Consider the following 25,313-nt stretch of genomic DNA (forward strand, 5'->3'; position numbering starts at 1 on the left):
GTCGAAAGCTTGTCCCTGTGTCGTCATTCGGTGTCTTAAGTTGTAAGGGCATCAGGGCGTACCCCCATCTTGCTCCTAGTACTCCATCGAGGAGCTGATTCCACAGCTGATCCCAATCCACCCCAAACTTCCAGGGCCCTTAGCGACTTCACAGCATATAGGGTTTCCAAGGAATGCAATGTTACCCTGGTTGCTTCACCTGGTGCATCTTTGAGCCCCATGGATCTGCAGAGGCCTCCAGCTGGGTTACCGCGAGCGGATCAGTCCTCGGCGACATGTGTCTCTCCTGAACCCACTTCAACTCCTGAGCCGACTCCACACCCGATGCCTAGATCCACGCTGGCTCCTGCCACATCAACATCTGCCAGATACTGTTCCTATTGTCATGTCCAACTCCAAACTGAATTCGTCTCAACCAAGGTCGCGTCCTTGAGCAGTTCATTTTGATCCTTACAAAACAGTACCTTTACCTAGAATATGCTGTCCAACAATTTTTGGGACCAGACTCAGTCCGATGTCAACCAAGTTTTGACAGAAGAGATGTTGGGGAATAATTACCCACTCAATATGATAACAATTTCTATTTGGACCTACAAGAAGCCAGCATATTGGACACTTACCCTGACATGGGGTTAGGTTCACCCCCCTAGCCCTTCAACGGAAGAGAGAGCCTCATTTGCTGTAGTCCTCAGACGAGCAACTGAAGTCCTGGATTTACAGTACCCTTCTACTGAGGTGAAATCTTGTCTCATTACCGAAGTTTTGCTGCCTGGGCAGGCTTCGACCAAGCTTTTTCTCCTACTTAACGAAGCCCTGACTAACACACTTAGGGTACCTGGGCTAAGCCTCACTCTTGTCCACCTGTGAATAGATAGGTAGCATACTGCAGACCTGCTCCGAGTTACCCTGCTTCCCTGACGCAGCAACCTACTCCTGAGAGCCTAGTAGTTCAGGCATTTAGAAGCTGGATTAATCTCAACTCATCCACTATGACAACACCCTTCCCCATGACAGAGTTGAAGAGAATTTAGGCATTCGGGTGACTGATGTTCGCCATTCCTGGCCTTGCACTTCGCTCAGTCAACACCAGTTTTTTGTTGGGTAAGCAGTCTCCCACGCATTATGGGACATAGTCGCAGAGATGTTACCAATAGTCCCAGAGGTCAGCAGCTAAATTTGTTAAAAGATGAGGACTGGACACTACTGATTTCTTGGGCAAAGCTGTCTGCACTGGCATGGTGTTATGGCGCCATGCATGGATGAGACCCACAGGCTTCTTGGGTGACGTTCAGGTGTCTCTCATGGATATGCCGTTTGACAGTTCTCGGCTATTTGGTTGTAAGGCGTATTCCACGTTAGACCACTCAAAGAAAAGCAGAACCACAGCGGCGGGCTCGCTCAGTCTCTGTATGCCCACAAACCAGTATGCTCAATAATTTTGAGACCTCACCATGAGTTTTGCATACAGGCAATGCTTAAGCCCGCCGCCCCACTAAAATCACACCTGTCCTTTTGAGGTGGAGGATCCAGTAGACCGTGTTCACACCCGCAGGAACAGTGAAACTGTCAGTCTCCTGCCCCTCCAGCAGCAGCTTTCAAGCAGATTTAGTTTGCCCCTAGCAGCACACGTCCATCCAGGAGAAGGCAGAATCAGTCATTTCTTCCTGCGGTGGCAGACCATAGCATCCGACAGGTGGGTACTGCAGATAGTTCAATGGAGATACGACATGCCATGCCATTCCTATTCAACCCACCTACATCAGAGCAGCTGTCCCAGGCCTAAACGTATCCTCATGATCGAATCCATGCTCTTAAGGGTCCACCTCTCAAGAGCCCCAAGTCTGGATATGTAATACACACAGACTTTAGTATGGTCAAGTGGGGGAAGTGAAGGATGGGGACAGCGGGGAAGGAGACCTGAAAACACAAGAGAAAAGATCATCAAAAAGGACCCTTCAAATAAAGGTGTTAACACCACTCTCACTATAACTAAGTGAACCCAAACTTCCTCTAACCTGTAAAGAAAGAAAATGCAGCTTTGCAGATAAGGGGTGAGGATCAGGTAATCACAGTTGCTTACACTGTTTACTGTAAGGAACAAACAAATTAGACTATAACTATTATCCTCCTGTTATCCTTCAATTCACTATTATACCAAAACTGCTAGTTGTAGCTCAATACATACCCTTAACATGAGTGTAAGAAAACTGGACGTCTTAGCGATAAGGATCAGCTGTCCCAGATAACCCCTATGAAGGTGAAAAGCAGAATATGCAAAACAAGCTGAATTAACAGATGCAGCATAACATGACAATCACATGTGGAATGTATTAGCTTGTATAATCCAAAAGTAAGATATTCAGCTTAACTGATTGTCATAAACAAAGATCTGAGTTGAGAGTTCGAAATCACTCTCCAAGTACTTTTATGCCAAATCCAAAATATAGGTTCCCAAGGTTCGTCCCTATATGAGCCACTGCCTATGGACTCGCCAACAGGGAAGGAAGAACAAGCCCCGTTTCGAAGGTATAGGAAATGCTGAAACGAAGAGCTTTTTATATTGAGCACGGTATTATAAACTGTCCCTCGCATGAGTCTGCATCAAATAAGAAAGTACTGAGGACTCGCCAACGAGGGAACTAGCAAGGTACAGAGTACAAGCATGAAACGGTCTCCAAACGGGAGCAAGCAAAACGCCCTCCCAGCGCTTCCAGGACAATAGAGAAATGAGTGGCGCCCGCTGGCACCCTTACCAAACCAAGAAAACTCCAAATAAACGAAGAACAGGACTGTGCCACGAACCGGACACCAGGAATAATCGGCAGCGTCTCCTGCCGATTCAGCCCCTTATCTTCAGTTCCGGAAGATACGCGAGAATGTGCATCTTATGTCAGACGTCCCCTGAGGCTGCCGGGAGTTGTGGTTTTCCCGCAAGCCGCATTCCGTGTCTGCCTGTAATTGTGGGGTTCCCGTGTCCCCTGACAGCAGCTTTTGGAGGAGCACTTGTTCATTTTGCTGCTGGAAGTACAGGCTCTTTTGATGAAAGGAGCCGTAATTAGAGTCCCGGCCTCAGAAATAAGAACTGGATGTTACTACCACTATTTTCTAGTGCCAAAAAAGGGCAGAGACCTTCGTCCTGTTTTAGATTTCTGGCAACTCGCGATTCCTTCCTGCAGAAGGACAAATTGAAGTTGCTCACACTGGCCTATGTTCTATCTGCCCTGGATCCAAGAGACTGGATGATAGTGTTGGATCTGCAGGATGCTCATTTCCATATTCCCGCCTTGCAGTTTAAGGTGGGACTGTAGCATTTTGAGTTTAACGTACTTCCCTCCAGCCTCAGTAGTGCCCCTCGGGTGTTCATGAAGGTGATAGATTTAGTTGCTGCATATCTTTGGAGGTTGGGTTACCAGTCTTTCTCTACCTCAATGACTGGCTGTTGAAAGTAGGCTTGCCACAGTTAGTCATGGACCACCTCCAGATGATGACAAACCGCCTGTCATCGTTTGGGTTCACCCTCAACATGCCACATTCACACCTGGCTTCTGCACAGAGGCTTCCAGTCATCAGAGCCTTCTAGATGCAGCTAACCTAGCCTTCCCTCCGCATCGAGTCTAGGACATTTGAGCTATGATTCTGATGTTTGAGCCTTGGTCCTGGGTTTCAGTGGGGGTGTCTCTGAGGTTTATTACCCTATTGGATTCCTGCATCCTGCTCGTTGATTATGCCATATGTCATATGCAGGCGTTGCAGTGGGATCTAAAGTCTCTGTGAGCCTACCACCAAGGGAACCTACTTGATTCCATCCAGGTTTCAGAGGAGAACTGCAAAAGGTCTGGCATGGTGGCTGATAGACCACAGTTGAACCAGTAACAGACCCTTTCCCAATCCCACTCAGACCTGACAGTGGTTAGATATGCCTCACTGCTAGGTTCAGGGGGTCATCTGGGAGAGATAAAGATCAGAGGGCTCCGATCTCTGGCGGGGACTCGTCTCCACATAAACCTTTTGGGGTTGCGTGTCATTCATGTGGCATTGAAAGCCTTCGTGCCGCCCATCAAGAGGAGACTGGTTCAGGTTTTCATGGACAAAACCACCGCCGTGTGTTATTGCAACAAGTGTGGTGGAGTCCTGGGCCCTGTAACAGAAAGCCGGGCGCCTTTGGGATTCGCCAAATCATCAGTACATTTCCCTGGTCGTGCACCACCTAGTGAGAACTTTAAACACCAGCCGGCGACACCTAGCGAATCACGATTTGACAGTTAACAATGGAGGTGACACAAGGAGACTTCCGACAATAGGGATAACCCTGGCAAAAAAAAATTACCGCCCCTGAGAAGGCGTAGTGTCAACACTTTATCTCGCTGGAGTTCCCAAGAAGGCTCTCTTGGAGTCACATTCTGCCTAGAGTGTAGCTTTTATGTCGTCCCATGGCTACCTCTCCTGCCCCAAGTTCTGAAGAGCAGAATCAACCTGGGTTGAGCCAGGAGAATGCTGTACCTGGAGCTTCTGGGCATGAGCATCAGTCCTCCAATCAAGCTGCCCCTTGAAGAGGATCTTCTTTCAGAGCAGCAGAACAGGTTCATGCACTCAGGACTACGCATTCGACTTCTCCATGCAAGGAGATTGAGCGGTGGCAGTTGACTACATTTGATATCTCTGTGGAAGTAGCAAATGTCATCCTTGCGACCAGGCTTCTTTCTACAAAGTCCGTTTACACCGGACGCTGGAACAAGTTTGTGGGTTGGTGTGGTGTCATGTATCTTAGTTAGGCCCAGGGAGAAAACGCTACCATTTTAAACATGTGCACGTTGTCTTCAGTTGCCTTCTCTTTCACACAATGACTTTTAACACACATTTGCGTGCATGACAATGCAGGATTAGTTTCTCTGAAACTGCTTTGCTTACAAATTCCACCTAGTAACAATATTATCACATGTAACCACAGACTCCTCACTACCCTTCCTCCTCTCCTTTCTGTTGAGTGACCTCTTTTCAATCTAAAAAGGTCCCAAATTATAGATCTGCACACTGGCACAGATAACTGGATTTTGGCTCCACTTCAGTGTCAAGAAAGAAACTGATGTCAGGGCACTAGGTTAGTGCTTATATGCAACTCCAGCTGTAATTTATGGGGCATATAGAGGTTGACTCGGAGCTGCACAACCCCACCCACTGGAGTGCAGGGGATATGCTGGAAAATATTTTGGATCCAGTCTGGTGCCTCGGAATATTCTAAACGCGAGGAATCTCGGATTAGATTGACTAACCATCAGAAAGAGCATTACTGAAGTATGTAACTTGTTATTTTGCAGTAGTCTTATTCTCATTTCTTATCATTACTTTGCTTGTGGGATTGACTTTACAGCTCCTGGCAGCTAATTGTTGTCATACCAAGTTCTTGAATTTGGTAAGCTCTCCACTCAGGCTCTTCCTGGACACCATTCAGGCATTTCGATTTTACCAATAAAGTAGATATAAATAACATAGTTATAGGTGCTTTCAGACAGCCTTCTTCATCCATTGGTCTGCTTTAATGTCATTCACATTTTTCTTCCCCCAATACAACATATAGCATGGGGCACATGGTCAGCCCACTTCAGCCACTGGTTTCATTCTCTGTGAGTAGTGACATTTTGCCAAAGCGTTATATTGTCACCCACAAAGAAAATAGTTTCTCTCAGTGTCAGGGACTTGTTTTAAATGAAATGCGTGAAACTCAAGAGCTCTAATATAAATATATTGAGCATCAGATGAAAATTCACGAGTTAAAAATATTTTTAAATAATGCAGTACAGCACTGAATTTCTGTGCTATGCCACTAGTTCAGCCCTCGTAGTTTGGCTGTGCTCAGTTAGCTACCCATTCCTAGCTGCCTTCTGGGAATTTACAGGAACTAGCTTATGATACGTATCACCACAGGGACAGCAAACAGTCAGTAGAAAAAATGTGTGGTGGAAATAAAGAGCAACCTTCAGAGAAGCAGCTGGACATGGCAGCTCTTGAGATTAGCTCCGGAAATTAGTGCTGGACCTCTATAAAAGGCCTTTTGTACACTTAAAATTTCGGGGGGATGTTTATTGACCATTGCAACTTGTGTCCACAATCTTAGAAATAAAATGGTTCTTGCGTCAGTCTGTAGGTGTGTGCACGCGTAATGACAACTGTGCACTCATACAGAATGACACATCCATCACCAGCGACTTTATCATTGTGCTGTTTTTTTTTTTTTTTTTAACAATACCAAACCACTCCAGCATAAAGCATTGTTCTTACTGATGTTCAACATCCCCAAAAAAACATTGGTAAAGTTAGTAGATCCTTTAGGCGAGACCTGTTGCCTTTCTGATGGTTTGTTTTCTTTTTTTCAATTGAAGGGTGGGTTGCAAGAAAGGCTTCAATGTCATTGAAAGAAAAGAAGGGAAGGACTGTCATTTGAAGTTTGGCATAGTAACAAAAACAATATAGACAACCTTTTGTTTCCTAAATTTTTTCAGAAGTAATGTATTTATGCTGCATATTACCACATTAAACATAGACCTGTTGGCTCTGGCAGTACTTGTGTTTTTAAACTTTATTTGTCATTTTCAGAATCGTGGCGTGTACATGTTCCGTTTGGACAATGACCATGTTATTGATGCAACTTTAACAGGTGGTCCTGCGAGGTGAGTGCAGTTGGAGAGCCTTGTGCCCTTTCGTGATAATCTCATTATTCTTGTGACATTGTTTTTTCTTCTTATGCATTTAATCCTCCATAAAAGGTTCCCTCTAGAAGTAGCATCAACATATTGTAGTTCTTTTTATTCGTTAGCAGAACATGATGCACTTGTTGTCTTTGATCACCTTTGTTTGCATCTTGAGAAAGGCTAGTCTCAGTTCATCATAGAAATGGCATAAATGTACAATAACCAGATTCCCGCATATTTTTTACATTAATCCTCAACTCTGGTTAGTGCTGCCATAACATTCCATCAGTTGTTAAAATCAGTAAAGGTTTGATGGTAACGTGCAAGTAACTGCATAAGACGAGGTAATGATACACTCACTGCTAAATTTTGTATTTCTCCATTAAGTTTAATTCATAATTTTAAAAAGTTATGGGAAAGATGAATGCATAGTTCTTAAAACAATGGTAGTGTATACCATACAAAAAATGATACATAAAAAAGGAAGAATAGATTGTAATATAACATTTGCAAATTGCCTAATTAATGTTGGTTCCTGAGTAATGTCTAAGATAAGCATATTAATATTATTCTAGATGATAGTAAATTGTCCTACATTGTCCTTAAACCAGAATTGGATCTGGAGAGATGGAAGAGGATTAGGTGTTAAATCCTTCTGCATGTTAGTGAATATCTGCACTATTTCCCAAGAGATAAAATATTTGTCAGTGGAGATGCCACAGCTCAGACTTGTTTGCCAGTCTCTTGAGAGCCTTTTCACAATATTTCAGAATAGCCAAGCACTTGCTGGGAAGGGCAACAGAAATGGTTTCTTGATGACTGTATAACCAACAGTCAAACACACCTTGATGTATTTTTTGCAGTGACCTAAGTAAATCCTATGTAGTTATTTAAAACAAACTGTCTAGGAAATATTGCTGGTATAGACTACCGTATGTCTCTATTTCTCTGATGTCCACGAGGGCACATTGGAAATTTAGAGGTTAACCCTTCTTTAAGACCCTATAAAATAGTATGCACAGAGCTGGTGTTGTGGAAAGATTATTTGAGATAGTATGACGTTCCAGTTGTCTAATGGGTCTGTGAGAGAAGTTCCATCATTTCGAGCATGGGTGGTAAAACTGGAAAAACGAGGCGGAGCAGGAGCATGGTCTGTTGGTCAAGAAACCTGTGAGCCCACCGTGCCCCTTAAGTGTTATCGTCTAAATGCACAGTGCCTGCCCGCTTGTTTGGGCTTCTATTCTGAAGGTGTGTGTCCCAGTTGCCCCATGACTCTGCTTTAAACTGGGTGCATGAGCTTTGTTGGCTGAGTTTGTGGTGAGCCAGACTATCTAGTGCACATTCAACCTGTATGTGACACGACAAGAAGTGCCTGTCTGGGAGACGTTGAACAGCATATTTGATGAGCTGAGACTGGTCCCTTACCAATGATGTTTTGGTAACGGAGAACTGCCTGACCATGAAATTGTGAAGGACTAAATCAAAGGTGCTGCAGTCTCTAGATCTGGAAGCAGACGACTTGGTGCAGAAGCTAAGAGTGCGACATCTGGTGGTGTTGAGGCAAAGGGCAACAGGTTTTTCATAGGAGACACTGTCAAGATACCCTGTCATTACTGGTTTGAGAGATGCCTCATTCTTCCTGAAAAGTGTGTAAAGAGTACACACTATCAGTAGCTACGGACTAGGGAAAGGAAAGCATTGTGTGCGCTTTTGTGGTGATCTGAATGATACAAATGCTGGAATTTACGGTAGAATGACAGTGTGTGTGTGTGACACAAAACCCATTGCAGAACGATGAATAGGCCATTCCCTGATAGAGATGAGGGTGCTAGATAAATGCTGTTCTGAGTCACAAACGTGAGGGGCAAAGACAGGATATTAGCAACAGCAAAGGTAAATAAAGAATTGTCTTAAGAAGGCCACAGCAAAAAAAGACAAAGAGCTTGAATGCAGTAAGTAAGAAATTCCTCATTCAAGGAATTATTCTGGGTCTGCTATATCCACCAAAGCCGAAATTCATTCACAGTTGGAACAGGTATCTTTTTTGGGTCCCTAACATGCTGCTGAACTGATCATTCCTGACTAAAAAATCAATGGGCATTAGGGCAAATAGATTTGAGGCTGAGCATTGTAGAAAAGTGCTCTTTTTGTATGGGCATCTGCCATCGCCCCTCCCCCCATCTTTTGCTCCAATGCTCATGGTTATGACTCTGAAAGTGACCTGGAGCCTGCTGCTCAGGTCCCAGTGCTCTGACCCTAAAACGATGTGTGAATTGGTAACCCCAATTGGCAAAGACTTCAACCCTCTTATAAATACCTAGAATTTGGTACCAGTGGTACCCAGGGTATAAGTGTCAAATGAGCCATCAGGGCCCGAAGGACTGTTTGTGCCACCCTGAGTGACTCAAGTAAACTACTGACAACAGGCCTGCCATTGCAGACTGTAGGAGCAGCATAAACTGCTGAAACTCTACTTTGCCCTCACCATGTATGTTAAAGTCGGTGCACTATTTTTAATATATGCCAGTCGCCCCTAAGTAAGGCTTCCTAAGCCCAGGACGTAGGGTGCCTTATATTAAAGATGTGGACACCTAAGTGCAAGCTTATATGTCCCTATAGTGGCCTTTACCATCAAAGGCTACCTTAAGTGATAGACGGTCCATAGCGCCTGGGCAAACTAGAGGTTAGCAGCTCCATCATAGTACCGCCTAAATATGTTGTGTTTGGTATCAAACAACATGCCTCATCACCCCTGACACTAATCTTGTTTCAAGAATGTGGAATGCATCCAGGTGGCTACTTTAGAGGTTGCCCCCCTGGTTGCCCCATTCTTTCCTGCGCTCTGGCTGCCAGCCCGCAGCTGCTACTGCCAAGACAGAAATCTGACCCCCTGCCAGGAGGTGTGAACTCTCCCAGGGGTTAGAAACAATGGCCTGGATGGGAAGGAGGTCACCCCTCCCTACCTGACAGGTTGGCTAGTGAAGTGGCACATCAAGGCTGTGAGCTTCAAAGGCTGCACCTCCTGTGATATGCAACCAGGCTGCCTACCAAAGGAGGTAACAGTCCTCCCCTGACCCCATTCACATTTGCACCAAGGCAGGTGGAAAAATTAGGTATTCAGGAGGCATACACCCCCAGAAGGCTAGCCACACCTCTAGGTTGAGTTACCTGGTCTGTACAGCTAAGGAAGATTTCTGCCATTTTTAAAAGTGGTAGAATATAGAGGTTTGGGTAGAAAAGGTGACCTACACCCCTGGATGTGGTCACCTCAGGGATGGCTTAGCCACTGGTTCTAGTAGCCCATTGGCCACTTGCACCCACACCCCTAACCCCCCTAAATCTATGATTTAAGGGCTACCCCTGTCCCCATAACTTCAGGTTCAAGGCATATGAGCTGTAGATCACACACTAAGCATAGATCGCCATCTGGTGTTGGGCCCGGATGTTTGCACTTGTTTTTGTCTTGGAAAAGTCTTTGGAAGTCACGAGATAGGTGACTCCTCCTTTGGATGATAGTGCGCATGGGCATCGGCTCCATCTTCAGATTTTTCCGCCATTGGGCTTGGATGTATTTCTCATGCTCCAGTTCGGAACCCTCACCGATTCCACTCTCGACGCGCAATCCTTCACCCTTCTCCGTTATTGTTTTTGATCGTGATCCCTAGCCGTCACGCATCTCTTCAACATCGAAGTCCTCGATTCCGGCCGTCGACGAAGGCCTTCGGGCCTACCTGGGCCTCGGTATCTGGCTCATGGAAAGGACGCCATTCAAGAAATGTCCTCAATGTGGGTCGAAATTTCCCCACACCGATCTGCATGAGGTGTGCAACCTCGGCTTGTCTCCGGAGCACGAGGCCAGAGACTGTGCGGCTTGTGCCTCTTTCCGCTCGAAGAAGACCATTCGAGATAGTCGAGCCAGGAGAACAATGTCTCTCTCGTCGGCACCCATTCCCTATGACATCTTCCATGAGGGCATCGATGTACCAGAACAGGTGCGAATAGAAGAAGGCCCCGTCAGCGCCTCTGAAGCCGATAACTCCGACCTCAAAGACATCACTCCTGGGCAGTGGGTCGTAAGTAAAGACGTCGACCCCGACCCCCTCCCTACACCATTGAAAAAGGCTTCGGTCACACCTTCACCTTCGGGCCCAGGTGCACACCGAGAGACTGCTTCCCATGCCCCGCCCTCGGGCCCGGCCAAGAAGCCTACTAAGCCTTCAGGCGACTCGGGCTCGAGTCAGTCTACCATTGGTACCGAGCGGTCACCGGCACCGAAAAAGAAACCGCCCTCATCCTCCGTGCCGATCGCTGCCTCCACATCCAAGCACTCGGCACCGAGAACTACAGGCACCGGCCCATCGACTCCGAAAAAACACTCGGAGCCGAGCAAAAAGCCGATCCCTAAAGTTTCGGGTTCACACCCTTCGGAGCCGAAAAAAGCCTTGGAACCGAAAAAACACCCAGTTCCACAAGCGGCCACAGAGACTGTAAAACATCACAGTTCCAAGCCAAAGGAGCACAAAATCGTTCCAGAGTCGGTGCCGCGCAAGTCTTCCTAACCGAAACGGTTGGCGCCGAAAGACCAGCCTCTATCAGACGACCTATTTAGACCAGACCCTTTACAAAGAACTCTTCTAAAAGACCCTAAAACTGGTCAGCTGACTTTAAGTACAAAGAAGAGACCATTGGATACGCCTGTACCGGCTCCACCACCTAAAAAAAGGGACATTGCCACATCTCCCCTCAGGGTCCCTTCTCCACCACCTCCCCCACCACACCATTCTCCTACACCATCTCCTTCACCAATGGATGATGATGACACCTCTGATGACACAGGAGGGGGTGCGGATGATGAGCCACTAGGGGATCCACCTTATTCCCCTGACCCCTGGGACGATTACAGTACGCCAGATGTCCCTAATGTTCCACAGGATGACATCTACCCCTCCAGGCCTTCCCCTCCGGAGGTCAGAATGGGTTTTCATCCGCTACTCCATAGAGCTGCCCAATTCCACAGGGTTGACTTACATACTGACACTGTGGAAGAAGATTTCCTTATGGACACCTTTGATAACTCACAAAGGTCCACCACTATTCTGCCCATGCTCAAAGGAGTCACCAAGCATGCACCTGAAGTATTTAAAGATCCTGTTAGGGCTAGGGTTATTAACCCCGGGATCGAGAAAAAGTACAAGGCTGCCCCAGCAGACCCAGCTTACATTAAGAGCCCCGTACCACTAGACTCCCTTGTAGTCTCCAATGCTAGAAAGAGGGCCAACTCTCCGACATCAGGGGACGCTCCACCCCCCGATAAAGAGTCCAAACTCTTGGACGCCTCTGGCAAAAGAACCGCATCACAGGCAGCTAACATATGGCATATCGCCAACACTCAAGCACTGTTAGCCAGGAACATTACCTCCAGCTAGAAACCCTATTGCAACACCTCCCAGATAAATATAAGGACAAGGCCAATCACCAGGCTTATACAGAAGGGGAAACTCATCACCAATACCTCCATTTGTTGCGTGCTGGACGTCGCAGATACCGCCTCCATAGCTGTCAACAGCTGCGTAGACATGCTTGGCTACGCATTTCAGGTTTTAAACCTGAAGTACAAAGTTCCATCTCGAAACAACCTTTCGATCAGGAACACCTATTTGACTCTAAAGTAGATTCATCCCTTGAAAAGATGAAGAAAAACACGGACACAGCTAAATCAATGGGAGCCTTGCAATCGCAAGCTCCCAGACGTTTCTTTCGTCGTTCCTCTTACAAGGGCACCTCCAGAGGCTACTCTTCTGACAACCCCTCCACCTCTTATAAGACTCCCACCCAGTCTACATTCACCAGAGGTTACCAGAGAGGAGGCTACAGAGGCAACAATAACAAAGGTAGAGGCAAGACCAACAACACCCGTTCTGCCTCCACCCCTACCCAATGACTTCCCACCGTTCCCCCCCCCCCCCCCCAGCCCATTCCACTCCAGTCGGGGGAGGATTACAACAGTTCCTGCCTGTTTGGAGCAACATCACTACGGACAGGTGGGTGAGACAAATCGTTCAATCAGGTTACTGTCTAGAACTCACCTCTACCCCCCCAAACATACCACCCAAACAGCGCCCAATGTCGTTAGAAAATTTATCACTGCTCAAGCAGGAAGTCCTCTCCCTCCTACAAAAGAGTGCAATAGAACCAGTTCCCCTGAACCAACAAAACACAGAAGTTTACTCTCTGTATTTTCTCATAGCAAAAAAGGACGGCTCTCTGAGACCTATTCTCGACCTCAGATCCCTAAACCTCTATATACTCAGAACATTTTCACATGGTCACACTTCAGCAGGTCCTTCCTCTTCTTTCACAAGGCGACTTCCTTGCCACTCTAGATCTCAAGGACGCCTACTTCCATATTCCCAGTCACACATCTCACAGGAAATATCTCAGGTTTGCAGTGGACGGTCAACACTACCAATTCAAAGTACTCCCTTTCGGAGTCACCACAGCACCCTGGGTATTCACCAAGTGTCTGGCGGTAGTGGCAGCTCACCTAAGAAGACAACACATTCACGTCTTCCCATATCTGGACGACTGGCTCATAAAAGTCAGCTCATACATTCAGTGTCTACACCACACTCGCGCCATTATTGAACTACGCCACGACTTGGGGTTTACAGTAAACCACGCAAAGTCTCATCTACAACCATCCCACATACAACAGTACCTAGGTGCCACAATAGACACCTCAAAAGAACTCGCTTATCCCAGTCCAGCCAGAATAGCAAGCATACAAACCCTCATAACCAAATTTCAGCCTCAAAACACTCTTCCAGCTCGAGTGTTTATGCAACTCATTGGGATGATGGCCTCTTGCATATTCATAGTGCCTCACGCAAAACTCCAGATGTGTCCTCTCCAAGAGTGCCTAGCACGCCAATGGAACCAGGCTCAAGGTCAGTTAACAGATCTGGTGTTGGTAGACGGTCGCACTCACCGCTCTCTGCAGTGGCGGAACACCAAAAACCTTTCCAAAGGGCACCCATTCCTAGAGCCAGTTCCACAGATTGTCCTCACAGCGGACGCATCGCTCTCCGGCTGGGGAGCTCATCTGGAGTTACTTCCCATATTCCTAGCCCTAAAGGCATTCCAGAAGCAAATATCAGGCAAGGCTGTCCTAGTCCGCACGGACAACATGACATCCGTGTACTACATACAGAAGCAAGGCGGGACACATTCTCTACAGCTCTATCAACTAGCACAAAGCATATGGAGATGGGCTATACCGCACAACATTTTTCTCCTAGCCCAATATGTCCCGGGAGTCCAAAACAACATAGCCGATCTGTTAAGCCGTCAAACGCAACAGATTCACGAGTGGGAACTTCATCCGCAAGATCTTCAACCATTTTTTCAAATGTGGGGCCAAACACACATAGACCTTTTCGCTACACACGAAAACGCCAAATGCCCAAGCTTCGCCGCCAGATTCCCATACCCATTGTCCAAAGGCAATGCGATATGGATGAATTGGTCAGGCAGATTTGCGTACGCTTTTCCGCCTCTCCCACTCATTCCACTGGTGGTGCGAAAGCTACAGCAACACTCACTGACTCTCATTCTAGTTGCTCCAACTTGGGCCAGACAACCGTGGTACACCACATTACTGGAACTCTCTGTAGTTCCTCACCACAAACTGCACCTCTCTCCACGTCTCCTAATCCAAAACCGTGGAGAGATCAGACACCCGGACCCAGCTCAACTCAACCTTGCGATCTGGCTCCTGAGGTCTTAGAATTTGGTTACCTTAACCTTCCCCCTGACTGTATGAACATTATTAAGGATGCTAGACGTCCCACCACTATAGCCTGCTATGCAGCCAAGTGGAAAAGATTAGTTATATATTGTCATAACAACACCATCAATCCCCTAGCTGTGTCTATCCAATACATCATAGGTTACCTACTACATCTCCACGGTGTAACTTAGCTTACACATCTATTAGGTTCCACCTCGCTGCCATAGCGGCCTATTTACAAAATAGGCTACACTTATCACTTTTCAAAGTACCTGCCATCAAAGCATTTATGGAAGGCCTCAAAAGAATATTTCCTCCCAGAGTACCACCCTCACCTGTGTATAATTTAGACATAGTTCTCACAAGACTAATGGGTCCTCCATTTGAACCTCTACATAAATGTGAGCTACAGTTTTTAACATGGAAGGTTGCTTTTTTAGTGGCCTTCACTTCTCTTAGAAGAGTTAGTGACCTCCAAGCACTAACCATTCAAGAACCTTTCTTACAAATACATCATAATAAGGTTGTTCTACGAACTAATTCTAAATTCCTCCCTAAAGTTATTTCTCCCTTCCACCACAATCAGTCTGTAGAGTTGCCAGTGTTCTTCTCGCAACCACAAACAGTCTCAGAAAGAGCTCTTCACACTCTGGATGTCAAAAGAGCACTGCTTTATTACATTGAGAGAACAAAACCTTTTCGCAAGACAAAACAACTTTTCGTATCCTTCTCACCACCACATAAAGGCAACCCCATATCAAAATCTGGGATAGCAAGGTGGATTGTCAAATGCATACAGATTTGCTATCACAAAGCAAAACGAACATTATCAGTTCACCCTAAAGCCCACTCTACCCAAAAGATAGGGGCTTCACTGGCATTTATAGGGAACATAACCTTACATGACATCTGCAAAGCAGCTACGTGGTCTACACCACACACATTCACAAAGCACTATTGTGTAGATGTGCAAACAAAACAGCAAGCTAGTGTGGGTCAGGCTGTACTCAAAACATTATTTCAAACTACTGCAACAGATACTGGTGGTCGCCGCTAAAGAGGGGTACTGCTATACAATCTATGCTTAGTGTGTGATCTGCAGCTCATATGCCTCGAACGGAAAATGCTACTTACCAGTATGCATCTGTTCTTGGCATGTAGAGTTTCAGATCCACACACTCCCACCCACCTCCCCGGCTACCTTTATCTGTTCCAGTATTATCTTATTTAGATACAGCATACATAGGCATCTTTTCTGTTTCTCACAAAACTACATCATGTCCCTGCTGGCGAAAAACAATCTGAAGATGGAGCCGATGCCCATGCGCACTATCATCCAAAGGAGGAGTCACCTATCTCGTGACTTCCAAAGACTTTTCCAAGACAAAAACAAGGGCAAACATCCGGGCCCAAAACCAGTTGGCGATCTATGCTTAGTGTGTGGATCTGCAGCTCTACATGCCAAGAACAGATGGATACTGGTAAGTAGCATTTCCTTCTGTTCTGACCTGCAACAAAGGACACAAGAAGAGACCCCAGTCTGCGACAACAGGAGCTACACAAACCAAAGGTGTGATACTTTGCACCTGTGGTGGAACTGCACAACTGCAACTCGTTCTGGACCAAAGCTCGATTCCTCCAGACAGAAGGACCGCTTTGAGAGCCAAAGGCATCACCAGACTTCCCTCGACTGGTGGCACTAGTCCCCTGCAAATACCAGGTAAAAACAACATACCATGACCAAAGAATCACTGTCTAGTGGTCACTGCGAGGGATCGCCGAAAAGTAGATGGTCCAGTGCATTGTGGGAAACGTAGTCCTGACCACAAAGTTTCAGGGAGCTAACGTCTTCCTCCAGACATGGAAATAACTATGTGCATTGCTTATTGCTGCTAAGGCTTGTTGTCCGCCAGTCCGGCACCTCCCGCTTCACGACACTTCACCTTAAGGGAACTCCACAAAACCGTCAGCCGACGTCAGAAGTGGCTTTGTTGTTGAATTTTTGCTCCCTGTTCCCAACATCGTGTAAGCCGTAAAACCAGCTCTCCTGCAGCTCCCGCTTCGGCACCAAGGACAACCAGGAGAACTCTGCACCCGAGCTTCTCGAGGCAGGTAAAATCGAACTGACTATCGTGGCTTGTCCTGGGACTTCCATCCCCTTTACCATCCTTGGGTTCCATGAAACTTGACCTGCAAGTGACCGATTTTCACTAGTGCTGTTTCCCCATTGACCATAATGAAAAGGTTTTGCAGTACTGTTCTGCACTGATTCAATATTGCGTCCAAAATCCATAGCTCCGGTTATACTTATCTGATTTACTTTGTTTTGGTGTCTGGAATTATAAAAATATCGGCTTTATTTTTATAAATTGGTGTTGTCGTGCCTCCCCCCCGGCGTGCTGATGTCAGTTTTCTTTTTATTTCCGCGTTCCAACGCGGATCCGGAGAAGCGGTTCTCTCTGGCCTGTTTTTGTTTTTCAGGCTTTCTCGGCGCCTTTTGGCATCCGGGAACAGTGCTTGACGCCTTCGGGCTTCAAGGCGTGTGAATCCTGTACGCGGCAGATGTTGGCGACGGATCCACACACGTTCTGTATGTGGTGCTTGGGAGAGCACCACGACTCCGAGGAGTGTGACGCCTGCCGACGGCTGAAACCAAAGTCGCTGCAGGAACGTCGCATGAAGTTGCTGTCCGCTCGGATGTTCCGTTCGGAGTCCTCACGCTGCCAGTCTCCTTCTCATGCAGGGCGGTCAGTTCGGGACTGGTCGCAGAGTCGTTCCCATGGACGTCGCTCTCCTACCGCAGGTAAGCACAAGAAAAAGAAGTCACGGAGGTCACCGACCTCGCGCGACAGCAGTGCCCGCTGCTCCCGGTCTCCACCGGACACGGGCCGTCAGTAGTCAGCCCCCACTTACCCACCATTTCCTGCAGCTGGGGCAACTCAGGCCGAGATGGAGGCCTATTCTTGGGCTTTACTTGCCAACTTTGGGTCACCCCCTCTCCCTGGCACGCCTTCGGGCCCCATGGAGGGTGTAGGGGCTTAAATCGGGATTTTGCCAGCGGGTTAGCCCTCCGCACCGGTTCCGGAGTCGCTGCAACGTCGGGACACAGCCTGGAGGGGCATCGTACTCGCACGTCCAAGCCTTCCATGCCGTCTCCGCACAGCCCTGTGAGGCTCCCTGCGCCGACGCCGGCTGAGGCTGCGGTGCAGTCCTCGACTCAGTCGACAACGTTCCTCTCCACAGGCTCCAACCTCGGTTGAGGTTGTGTCGACGCCTGTCCGACGCCCGACAGACGAGGCTCTTTCGAGACAACGACACCGGTGCCATCTCTGGCTGTTGATCGATTAGTGGATGATGGGGAGGCCGAATCTGAGGAGGCCCCTGTGGATTCGCCACCCCCAGGTTGTTTCGCTGTACTTCTGGGCGGCCCCCCATGCACTGGCAGGGCCTTGGATGCCCTCAGGCTGTAGAGCCCCCACATTTTGGTGGCAGGATTAGCCTCATGCCGTCCCCCATGGATGACCTGTTGTCGCCTCCTCGAATAGCCACGGTGACTAGTGTGGCTTTTGCGAGGGCGGTTCGCAGGGCTACGGACATTTTACAAGTGCAGCCACCCTCAGTCTCTCTGCCCTCGGATCCCTTCCTGGATTTACTCGACCAGGGCACCATCGAAGTGGAACCCTTGTTGTCTTTTGGCGAGTCGTTGTACGACGCTCTTCTGGGGACTTGGGCGAGGCCCTCTTCGGGGGGCCCGTGGATTGTGCTGTTGCACATCGACATCGCCCTGCTCCAGATGACCCTATCTGTTTGTCCCTCCACCCTAGGGCTCATGGGCTGGTGATTATGGCGGCTTCAGTCTTGCTGCCTTCTGCCCTCCTCTGTTACACCCTCCCACTTGGGAGTCTCGATGGTTGGAGTTGTGTGGTCGTCATGTATTTGCGTCCACCAGTGCAGGTCTTAGATCCCTGAACACGTCTTGCGTGTTTGCACGGGCTACTTCTGCCCTTTCGGACTCGGTCGAGCGCCTCCTTCCCTCTCTTCCGGAGGGTCTTCGGACTGACCTGGAAGGGTTGATTTGTGATGGCCGGGAAATGGCGCAATTGTCCATTCGGACGGCGATGGACACCACTGATTCGGTAGGTCGAGCTATGGCCCAGTCAGTTGATTTGCGTCCAGGAGTGTTTTAGGGATTTGACCTTTGATGGGGTTACCATGTTCGACAGACATGGGGTTACCATGTTCGACAGACATGCTGACTCGGCGGTTCAAATCTCATGTCTGAGTTTGCATGAGTTTCATAGTTTGTAGTCCTTGTTGTGGACTTTGGCTTTTAGTTGCAGTATTGTCACTGCTTTTTCTGGTGCTCCCTCTCTGGGTTCAAGATGTTATTACCTAGACTGACTGTGCAGCATTCGCCGTCTTGTCCTTCTTTTGTTACAGCTGGTCAGCTGTTTCTGCTTTTCTTTTTTAGCCCTCTGCCTAAGAGCTTGGCTCAAGAGGTGTCCCTTGTTTTTTATAGGGATGTGTTATACCCTATGTGGGGTACTTGTTGGCTATTGTATAGCTGCTGTTCCTAGCACAGGAAGTTTCACTGGCTCCTGCGGAGTCTTCTTGGGATACTTCTCTTTTGTCAACATTCTTCCTGCTGTTGTAGGACATCCCCTCTGTGTTGTAGTCTACGGTTGGTCTGTAGCTCTTTACTGTCTCTGTGGAGACACACTACCCCTCATGGTTGTTGGGTTTTTGCCATGCCTGGCTCTTCCCGACGTGTTCTTTCAGCTTTCGCTGTGTTTTTTCTGCCTGTGTTGCCTGTCCTAGATAGGCACGTGTTCCTTGGGAGCTTGTTGCTCTGTTCCGTCCCGGAACAGTTTCTTCTGTGCTCTGTGTGGATTCAACATGTGTACACACAGGATACGTTCGTTGTCACAGGGTGCCAGCGGTGTACATTATGCCCCCGTCTTGCGCTCAATTCAATTCTTGGTGTGGGGAAGTGTTTACGTCTTCTCTCATGGCTCAGCCTCTGTAGGGTTTTCGCCTATGGGCAGTGGAGTTTCCGCCAGCGGCATTTCTGCTGTGTGTTACCTTGTACCCTATTTCCCTATGCACTTCCCTGTCAGGGACTTCAGTCCTTTTGCTTATTATGCGCTGGGGTTCAGGTCCTTCCGTTCCTGGCCTCTGCGGATGTTTTCTGACTCCCTGAATATACTTTTTTTCTGCCAGACCTCTGTCTGTGTATTTCTCACTCCTCCTTCGTGAGTGTAGTGGTCCGTGTCCCCGCCTGTCTCGCGGGGGCCAGGGTTCTGTCCCCATCAGGGGGGATGCTGTCGCTTTTAGGTGTTTTTTTACACTGTTGTGTCCTGCTATGCGTCACGCCGGTGCCGTTGGTACCCATTGTGCGACTTCCCTTTATCTAGGCATGCTCTTAGAGTTTCCCCTTGTGTTTCATTCTTCCTTCATTTGTTTATATATACGTCTTTGTCTTATGTATATATATCATGAGTTATAAACACAGTGAGAGAGTATGCATACTAGGTTTTCCTTGCCCTAGTATTGGGGGTTTATCCCCAGATTCTCTCTCTCTCTCTTATATGGGAAAGAGCACTCTGTGTGTCTCTGGCTTTTGCCGGTTTCCATTCGCTGTTTGTACCTCTGGGAACGGTTGGCTGGTTAACTACCTGGTGATGCGCCTGCCTTTCTTTGCCACCGCATGCTTGTTGTTGGCGCTCCCATTCCTTGGGCTTTTGCATAGCTGTGGTGTGGTACACTCTGTCTCCTTGTGTGTATCCTATCGTCCACATGCCTGTATCTCCTGGTAGTCATGTATGTCGACATCTGTCTCCTCCCTTTTCACTTTTTGGCATCCACTGTGGGGTATGTTCAGTGGGTATGCTCTAACGATGGCATACTATCTTGTCCCTTTTTGCTGGGACTTTGTCTCTGGCGGATCCATGGGATCCGGTGCTCAGTTTAACTTCTTTTTGCAGAGGTTTCTACATTTTCTTCCGTTATGCACTGCCCTTTCTAGTTCTATGTCTCCTTTCGTCCCTGTCTGGACGGGGAGGTCGCGTGACGTCCTCTGACGGATTATGGTGCCTTTGCCAAACTTGTTCATGTTCCCTTACAGGGCTTCATAGGTCTGGGGTCAGCCGTGCTGGCACTGCTGTTCCCACCTTGATTAGTCAGTGTTATTGACGGATAAGTTCTCTTGGAACTTGGTGGGTTTCGGTCGCAGACCCTCCAATGGGGTACGGCTTTGGTATCTAGTCTAAGTTAAGGAATCTGTGGCTAGATGTCTCTATCAGATGGACGAGTTACTTACCTTAGGTAACGATGTATCTGGTAGAGACACAGTCTAGCCGCAGATTCCTTAACGCCCACCCATCCTCCCCACTCTGCGAGGACCTTTCCAGGTGGGGTTCTACCACCTCGCCTCCTTACAGGTGGCCTTGGTCTTCCTGAGGGGTGCTCTTGTCACCTACCTCCGGGGCAGGGTGTCATTCTGTTTTGGGCACATTGGCTATCCACCCTTTCTCGTTTTTGGGTGGCTAGGTTCTGTGCCTTTCAATGCTTCTCCACCTGGGTTCTTCCAGCACGGAAATTCTCATGTTTTCCTACCCTCCCTCTGCCCTCATCTGTTTCTCCCCATTTCTTTGGTCACTGGGGCGGGTATGGTGAACATTCTATGTTGTTCACTTTTGATCACTTGCCATGAAACATGTTATTCCAGTCTTGTGGTCCTTTAAAGTTACATCCTGTGGTTCCAGACAGTTTTTCATACAGTTGCATCCTGTGGTTGCAAACTGTCCTTCGTTTGTCATGCCATTCGTTTCCACTGCCGTTGCCTCTTTCAGGGGGGAGGGGACACACTGTTCCTATACTCTCACAGTTTTTGTCGTGGCTCCACGTTGTGGCACGAAAACGTTTAATTGTAGAAAACTGACGTCAGCACTCTGGGGGGCTCTTATATGGCTCCATTGACGACACTTCCGTGGACGACATCAGGACGGAGCCGGGCAACGCCGCCCCCCGGCGTGCAAAGGTACTGCTAGCGGAAAAGTTTTCCGGATCCAGTCTGAAGCTTGGGGATAATCCAAATTAAGGAATCTGCGGCTAGACTGTGTCTCTACCAGATACATCGTTACCGAAGGTAAGTAACTCGTCCATATTGCATGGTAAAGCCTAACCAGCATCACCACATAATGCTCCAGTTTCCTACAGGCATTAAATAGGTTGGTTGTGATGGAGTGTTCAGCCAAATTACCTGTTTGATGCTTAAACAGTTCGGGAGGAAATGGTGTACTTTTGGCAATGTGAGATTGATAGATTTAGTTCAAAATAATCTGTAATAATTTTCTCACCCTCCTTAAAATCAGAGAACCGCTTTAAAAGCTAATCTCAGAGCTTCAGCTTTAAACACAGGTATGCAAAGCAAAGTCACTGAAATAAAACTGCGGGTTTACTCTTAGAATAGTTTACTGCTCTTCATGTATCCATAAAGCTCACTACCCAATTTTCATAGCGAAGTAACAGTTTTGGGACAAATGTCAGAGTATATATCAATTGCACTGTGAGAAATTGGGTTACTAGTTGAGGGGTTGAAATGCTAATGAAGCAGCAACCTTAATCCTCGTCAGGGTGAGGCACAAGCAAACCCCAAATTAGCCTTTGCTCAACCCTCTGGTAGCTTGGCACAGAGCAGTCAGGCTTAACTTAGTGGCAATATTTGAAGTATTTATGCAGCAATTCAAATAGTTATAAAGTGGAAAAACAACACACGAAAAATCCCACACTAATTTAGAAAAATAAAGTACATTTTAATCAAGGTCAAAATGACAAACAATTCAAACACTAGAAGCGGGTATATGGAGGTTTAAAGACTTCAGTAAATATAGCACCAAAAAGCACAAAGTGCCAACTGTGGCTATCTGGTTACCCTGGACTGGGACAAAGTCACAAGTTCAGGCTGACAGTGATGGAGCATTGGCTGGCTTCAGGGACCCAGTTAGGTCTGCTGAACAGGAGCACCTTCAATCCTGTTTGCAGAGGGTTGCAAGATGCCATGTCGAGGATGCACCATGCAGCCGAGGCGGTGCGTCTGTTCCAAGGAGCTGCAATGCGAGGTTCTGCATCGTCATCGAGGATCCCGTCGACACAGGCTTGCGATGCGAGAGCTTGCTTTGGTAAAGCTTTGCACAGCAGCGGTTCTGATGCAGGCTCCGAGGTCAATGCGGAGTCCTTGCGCTGAAAGATTCCCTGCAGCAGAGGCAATGCGTCAGTTCTGCTCTGGTTTGTGCCACACAACAGAGGAGATACGTCAGTTCTACTGGATTCACAGATGGGCTGGCAGAGCACTTTCAGGTCCACTTCCAAGGGTCCTCGACTGGGGTGGCACCACTTGGAAGAGTAGTACTTACAGATGGCACTGTCTATTTTGGAATGATTCTGAACCTCTTTCAACATTTCTGCTACTTAGACTGAATACAATGACGAAGGACTACATTTGAAGTGGCCATAAAAGCTTTGTCTTAAAATCTCCAATTTGGGGGCGGATATTATGTCTGGTGGACTACGTGAACCTGATATGAACCTATACTATAAGGCACATCACCTTGCGCATTTAGCGCATCTTTTTTCAAAAGACCTGGAAAGACTGGATTGGGTGACAGTAGAACAGCACACTCTAGGTGGGAAAGCTGATCTTAGCTTGTTTCACAAAGATGGAAATGCCTCTGAGTTAAAAACCCACATGCAACTGCTTGGACACGCACTTATCTGAAATAAAATGGCAGTTCAAATCAATGAAGCCACAATAGCCTGGAAAGAATGATCAGACAAGGAAGTCCTCTTGCTGGGTCAACTGCTGCTTGCTAAGTATATGAAATTGTTTACAACTTTCCAGGGCAAAATTCACTTAGACTCCCAACAGCGATATATGTATATCCAGCTAAGGCACTGTCTGGCAAAGGCCCTCTCACTATTGGATGATCACCTCCTTGACTCATCAGTTCATGAGTATGATGGGGCAGTTGCAAAGGGGTCGTTCTTGGTCTGTTTAGGATTCTGCTTAAAGAAATCCACTCCCAACCCCTTTCTGTGCATCTTTAGGTTAAGTGGCAGCATAAAGCAGAGTTTCAGTACTAAGAGTCAGGCTGTGTTGACCTGCTTGAGGGCCATGACAGTGAGCCCTGAAACTCAGTTTCTTCTAATTTTTCCTTTTTTGGCCTTGGACTCCTCAAAAATTGCTTACAGCCAGTCTCATCCCTAAGTCTGATTGCTGGAGTTGTGGAAACCAGTCAGTTGTGATACGGTCTTGTACATCACTGCAAGTTTTTTGAAGCAGAGTAATATCCACATTGAACGCCATCAATTCATCAACTTATCAAATGACTCTTTTTTTTTTTTTTTTTTGAAAACCTTTATTGACATTTCAATCAAGAACAAATATGGGCCTACAACCCCCCGGGGCCGGCCGCTAAGCAATCAGAGCAATAACGATCAAATGTAAACACAGGCAGCATTTCGGGGAGCAGAATCCTCATGCTAATACTGTGAACAAGGCAGGTAGGGCAACAGGAGAAAAAGGTTTTCATTTTATAATAGAACAAGACAGAAGGATCAGGTGCCAGACAATTTCCCAACAACGATAAAAGGTATGCAGAGTAATAGATGTAAGCAATATACCGCAATCTATTGGATCAATGGCGCAGACACAAAAACGTCAGGATGGGGAAGAATATCATAAACAGTTGCGCCTGCAGTCCCCCGCCCAAACTCCCAGAGAACACCCCGGAAATTGTGGCACACATGGAATGGCAACGAGTCATAACAAAGGAGGCGTATCACACTGATCCCAGAAAAGGAAAAACAAGAAGAATCAGAGAAGAAAAAGGAGGCCATGGAAAAAGAGATGAAAGACTAGAGAATCCCCTCCCCCAACCCCCCACCCTGCACCTCTGCAGATGAGTACGGCCCCCCCCCCAGCAGTGTGCCTGTCGCCCTGGAACCAGACCCGAAATATAGGAGAATAGGGAAAAAGAAGCAGGAAAAGAACCCCACCAGACGGGGGGGTAGAGAAAGTATTAATAAACTGGAGGAGGGCCTTCAAAACATACCCCCGGCTTCTCCCTCCCGCACGGTAAGTATCCCCCAAAGTGAACAATAAGCAGCACAAAATCGATCGTATCAAAGAAAGAGGGGGAGCATTATGCACCTATTATGCTATTAGCTATTCCAGGGGAGCACGCAACCCCTGAGCCCGCCCATCCACTAGATAACCACCCCTGAAGGATCAGCCTTATCCCTGACCACTCTTTGTAATTCTGCCCATGCCTACCCCTCGACCCAGCACCATAACCGATGTTTCAAGGTAGAGGAGTGTCCAAAAACGACCGAGAAGCGACGCACACAGGTGGGGTGGAAGTCTCTGAGCACAAACACAGTCCGCAGCATGGAGGGACAGGCTTCCCAGTGCTGCCCCAGGATCTGCACAGCACTCAAGGTCCAGGAAGGCAGAAGCAGCCAAAGCTGACAATTGTTGCTGGAATTGTCCCTGGGTCGCCGGAGGCCATGTACGGGACGAGGCCACCACCTCCCACTCAGGTCCAATGCCTCCGGGACAGATCAGGCCCTCAGCTGGCCGAGCACACGGTAGCATACTGTCCGGAGCGTCCAGCTGTGCACTATCCTCGGGGGTGGCCGCCACCGTGTCCTCCTGTGCGCCGTGTGTGTAGTCCCTGTGTACGTGAGGACAGGCGGGCCGCCACTGTCCCAACGCTGACGCCACACCGTCGAGCTTACTCCCCAAGACCCCGACACCATGAACCAAGGAGGAGTGAAGA

At 47.8% G+C, this 25,313-nt stretch overlaps 1 protein-coding gene across 9 annotated transcripts in view; it reads left to right on the forward strand.

The window, feature by feature from the left end:
• Window positions 1-25,313, forward strand: part of KMT2C (lysine methyltransferase 2C) — a 1,736,691-nt gene that overhangs the window by 1,665,680 nt on the left and 45,698 nt on the right. For all 9 annotated transcript variants that reach the window (XM_085632007.1, XM_085632012.1, XM_085632004.1 and 6 more), the window contains one exon: window positions 6,592-6,665. In XM_085632007.1, coding sequence (XP_085488133.1) covers window positions 6,592-6,665 — 74 coding nt within the window. The remainder of the gene's footprint in view (window positions 1-6,591; window positions 6,666-25,313) is intronic.

Source organism: Triturus cristatus, chromosome 10, assembly GCF_964204655.1.
Source record: "Triturus cristatus chromosome 10, aTriCri1.1, whole genome shotgun sequence".
In the NCBI taxonomy this organism is placed as follows: Eukaryota; Metazoa; Chordata; class Amphibia; order Caudata; family Salamandridae; genus Triturus; species Triturus cristatus.